The sequence below is a fragment of the Poecilia latipinna genome, unplaced genomic scaffold, assembly GCF_001443285.1.
Source record: "Poecilia latipinna isolate Pla-1442-1.1 unplaced genomic scaffold, P_latipinna-1.0 Scaffold5751, whole genome shotgun sequence".
NCBI lineage: Eukaryota > Metazoa > Chordata > Actinopteri > Cyprinodontiformes > Poeciliidae > Poecilia > Poecilia latipinna.
Genome location: NW_015118367.1, coordinates 3855 through 8659, shown reverse-complemented (window position 1 = coordinate 8659; position 4805 = coordinate 3855). Strand labels below are relative to the sequence as shown.

The 4805-nt window shown below is 37.4% G+C and overlaps 1 protein-coding gene across 1 annotated transcript; it reads right to left on the bottom strand.

Moving 5' to 3' along the window:
• Positions 1–1305: 1305 nt before the first annotated feature.
• Positions 1306–3285, bottom strand: LOC106943708 (uncharacterized). The gene is made up of 8 exons (XM_015027016.1): positions 3216–3285; positions 2686–2757; positions 2555–2602; positions 2368–2415; positions 2124–2304; positions 1942–2043; positions 1780–1857; positions 1306–1687 (listed from the first exon to the last, which is right to left on the bottom strand). The coding sequence occupies exons 3-8, from the start codon at positions 2599–2601 to the stop codon at positions 1490–1492; spliced, it is 654 nt and encodes a 217-aa protein (XP_014882502.1). The 5' UTR covers position 2602; positions 2686–2757; positions 3216–3285; the 3' UTR covers positions 1306–1489.
• Positions 3286–4805: the final 1520 nt, after the last annotated feature.

Genomic DNA, 4805 nt, shown 5'->3' with positions numbered 1-4805 from the left:
GATGGATGAATTTTTATCCACACAATGAAATGAGCACACATAAAGCATTTTGGTTTCTCTCTTCACGTTTAGATTTTTAGCCAAGTTCTTTTTGTCTTGGTCTGATTATTAGAGAACAGCCACAAACAGCACAACAGTTACCCAAGCTCCACAAGGCATCTTCCGACACTTTCCAGTGGCAAGTTGGTCTTTATGACAGGTTAATATGTGATTCGGTTCAGTTCTAGTCCAGTGGGGAGAGATTAGCCGTATTATGGTCTGAACCGCAGCAGCTGCGGTTATTTCTCCACTGATTTGCAGAGTCACTCAACAACGGAAGAACCTCGAGGTTCTGTTTCTGATGGACTAAATAAACCCAGATTTTTTATTTTGTCTTATAGAAATGTATTGCTGGCCCAAACACAATGATAAAACACACTTGCTGCAGCCACTTCATGAACTTTATTATTTTTTACATTCAAATGAAAAATCAAATTCACATCACAAGCTAATATTACATAGTTCTGCTGTTTTATACCTGCAGCTCAGATCTTCTCTGCTTTTTCTTTATTACTGTCAGTTCTTCAGAGAAACAAGCTGCTACCAGCGCTGTTAATTCACGGTTATTCTGTTACAGAACTTAATGCTGTTCCTGTCTCTCCCCATAATTAAACTCACAATTACAATCCTCTGTACTGAGCAAACGGTGTGTCCGTAAACAAGTTTTACTAAATATTGTGCCATAGCCGAAAAGAGAGATGTAACTTCTATCATGAATATAGACTAGACAAAAACACTACAAATTACAGTGAAATAATGCTACTTCCGGTGGGCGTGGGAAGTAAGACCCATAATTGTTTCCCTAGTAAGCTTCCCAGGAATAAGGTGGATAGTGGGCTTCTTCAAATTTTCAGACTAAATATATGGTTTTCTCCAAACTGCCTACTGCAGCTTTGATATCTATGTTATTGTAACACTACTGTGAGGGGTAAACCCATGTTACCATACAATAGGAGGTTGTGGGTGGAGAAAAAAGAGCAGAACACTGAGAGGGAATAGCATAGCTGTCCAGATGTTTGATCAACCTCCATTTCAATCGAACAGAACACGGGCCCTTCTCAACAAAAAAACAACAAAGAAGCAAACAAATCCTCAAAGACAGCACAATTCCTTAGCTATAGATCGACTTTAGTAAATAACTGTATGTAACCACATTAATTAAAAAGGAAAAATAAATAATCTTACATTATCTTGATGTGTGTTTTCTAAGAATCTTTCCTGGACTTTCTATCATAGTCCAGAAAGAGAATAAAGAACTACATTGTCAGTGTGTGTTTCCCTAAAAATCTCCAGCTTCAATCTTGAAAGAATTACCCATTATATTTAGTTTCTTCATTCATGTTGGTGTGATTCAAAGAAAGTCAAAGAAAACCCACATGACCATTGCCCACAATAAAACAATTAAGAAACAGGAAGTGATATGTTTTCCTCATTGCTGCATCTGTTTCTTCTACATGACAGATGGTTTGATTTCTCGAGGAAAAATGTCCCAGGAGTCAAACCCAGGAACATGGTTCTTCCAGTCCGGCTGAAGAGGAGGATTGTTTAAAGCCATCAAGCAGCTCAGCCAGTAGCATTCAGAGGTCAGAGGTCTCAGATCCTCCTTCACTTCCTCTGGAAGGTCACCTAAACATTCTGGGAAACCAGCCTGAGGAGGAAATGTTCAATGTTAGACACTGATTAGAGCTATAAATGTATCTGTTCTGTTTGGTTTCCAAACTGGATCATCCGTAAACAAACCTTCAGAAGTTCTTCTTTGTTGGTGTGGAACAGCGCCATCTGCAGGTTCTGAACTGTTAGCTGTCTGTACTCTTTAACCTGGAACACAGGAAGCTGCTGCTTTCACACACTTCATGCTGCTTTAGTGATTCTGTGCAGAAAGCTGTTCTACAGTCCAGTTACCTTCTGAGGAGTCGGTCCACTGCTGGACTCAGACTGTTGGAACATTTTTTCTATCTGCTGCCTCCTTCTCTTCATTTCATCTGATGCATTTCCAAATGTTTTCTACAAACATCAGTTCAATATCAAATGAGACCCACAGTGACATTAAACCCAGCAGGTGAACGTCCTGAGATCAGATCTACCTGAATCAGATCTTTGGCCTCCTTTGGGTTCCTCTTCTTGGACTTCAGCTGATCTTTGACCTTTGGCCACTGCAGCAGCTTCAGGTTGTCGTACATCTCAGTCAGTCTGGTTTTACTGACCGGGTTGTTCATGCTCTCAGTGTCTCCTGTTTTCAGTGAAGCTGCTACCTGAGCTGCCAGCCTGTCAGACAGTTTGGTTATTTATGCAGCAGGTCAGTAAATATGAAGTTTCATCTTTCTGTACCTGTCTTTCACTGATTTCAGTTCTGTCTGTTTTTTGGCTGTTTCAGATCTGTGGAGGAAAGAATGAAGCTTTCAGGAACACAAACGCTGATCTAATATTAGCAACTGAATACAGACCTGCAGAGATAAATCATTAGGTTAAATATTAGCTAGTAAGTGGCTACACAAAATATCAGGAAATTTCTTACCGGGCCTCATTGAGCTTCTTTTTGTAAAATGCCTCCATCTGTGTCATACTGTGTTAAAATACACAAATTATTAAAATCATCAGTTCTATAATTACTGATTATATTTTATGGTTAATTTTACAAAATCAGACCTTTCTTTGTGTTCACATCCTTGTGGGTTACAGTGCTGGGGGCTGGATCGCACATCTGCTGATTCCTGCAGTCTTTAAGTAAATACAGTATTTGTCATTATTTTAATGTGCAGGAATGAAAGTGGAAGGTAAAGTTAATTTATATTTTGCTTGTTCACAACAAGTGATGTCTTAAGGTATGTCTTTATATCTTATTCCTTTGCAGGTGAGGTTAGCTCAAGTAATCAAAACCAAACTAATTTGGATTGCAAACTGCTGCATAGAGAATTTATTTATTTTTTTCCTTGAATAAATTAATTCTCTGCTAAAATCTTCCTCTTTCAGTTGTTTGTGCTCTTGATCACAAGTGAAGCTCTAAAGATCACTTCCAAATTGCAAACATGCTGGACAGGGAAACACTTTTTAAAAGTCTAATTTAAGCAATCATGACTCATTCCTCACTGTTTAATCTGCAGTATTTATATGACATAATGCAAATTTGAAATAACTGAATGTAAACATGACAGCTGAGCTTGTTACATGACTTATACCTCTGTTTGAGGGATTTCAGTTCTTCCTCTTTTTGTTTCAATTCACATCTGTGAGGAGAAAAAGTAAACCAAGTTTTTAAATTAATAATAACTAAAAAATATATACATTCAGTTATTCTAGACATATCTAACGAAAACTGTTGTCATTTTAACTGGTTAAACTTTCTTATCTTAAAGAAAGAAGAAATTGTATTGAATTCCGATTTTCAGGAACTCAATACAATCCCTGAAAATCGGTTCAGACCTAAATGACATTTTCTACACCAATTCCAGAACTCTCTAACCTTCCACTCTCTTCAAAGAAGTCATCTTTCACAGCTTTAATTTTCATGAATGCCCTTCCCATTTCCAATGAGCAGCAACAAGTCGATATCACTCCTCACAACAAAATCAATAAATAATCCATGACCTTTGTCGAGAAAAGTCGAGCTCATCCCACTTCCCCATGCTGGAGATTTTAGTTCAATAATAATAATAAATAAAGTTATCTTTAAAACTAATTACACAGGTGACATCAAGCCCCAACAGTAGAGTCAGACGGTAATAAAATTAATCTGGTTGTGTGTGTTGTTATTATGTCCTGCAAACTTTGCTTTAATTCTACTTTTTTCTATTTAATCATAAAAAATCATAATTGGGCAGAGGAAGAGTCATGGAACAGGAAGAGCAGGTTTCCTGAAGAAAGGGGAAGTTTCCAGCCTGCATGTGTTTAAAAATAGTTCAGAGTGCTCATTTCAAAGCATTAAAGGTTTAAAGAATAAAATCTAAACATTTTGAGTAATTGGATAAAACCCAGAGTAAAATACTTAAATTAATAATGATAACTTATAATTAAGCCAATAATTAACATTGGTTTAACCAGTGGTTGATGTTGGTTTGATTATAAGAATATTTACTCTTATACTTATGGAAGTACTTAAAGGTGAAAGAAGTAACTGTAACATGGTGTCAAATAATTAGAATGATGAATTATTCTTGGTTTCTTTTCAGAAATGTCTGTAATAGCACATTATGATTATAAGAGTAACTAATAAGTAATGGTTATTATAAAATTATAAATGAATGCTAAATCAGAGAAACTAAAAGGTTATAAATGTGATTTTGACATTGAACTTGAAATGGTGTAAAACGTGTAACTGTAATCAAAGGTCAATGATGTTGTGTTGGAGGTAGATGGTAGGTGAAAGGTCAGGGGGAAAGAGGAACTGATGGGAGAGCGGAGGTGTCTAACGCCTTATTGCTAAACTTAAAACGTACCTAAGAAAAGGTTAGACACAAGAGGGCTGTTGAGCAACTCGGGGACATTAGAACAGACATCAGGTCATCATGTCTCCAAGACGGTGATGGATATGAGATCATCGGTCCAAGCAGTCAGCCAATGAGACAGGCACAGCAACAAAGCTAGCCAATGCAAATGCACCAAAAGGGTGGATAAACCCTTTATAAGGTGAGTGCAAAAGAGGAGTCTCTGGTTGGATCTTGGATCTTCGAGCCAAGATCGAGATGGACAAAGAACTCTGCAGCTGAAGAAGAGCCGGAGCCACAGAGCCGAAAACTGTTGTGAACATGGGGACCAACATGTGGCTTCAA

What these genes read in the sequence shown, in the direction of transcription:
- LOC106943708 (XM_015027016.1), bottom strand. Translation starts at nt 2,601, where the DNA reads ATGACACAGATGGAGGCATTTTACAAAAAGAAGCTCAATGAGGCCCG. An exon ending in AGGCCAAAGATCTGATTCAG is followed by an intron (nt 2,044 to 2,123) that starts GTAGATCTGATC and finishes TGATGTTTGTAG; the next exon opens with AAAACATTTGGAAATGCATC. An exon ending in GTGGACCGACTCCTCAGAAG is followed by an intron (nt 1,858 to 1,941) that starts GTAACTGGACTG and finishes CCTGTGTTCCAG; the next exon opens with GTTAAAGAGTACAGACAGCT.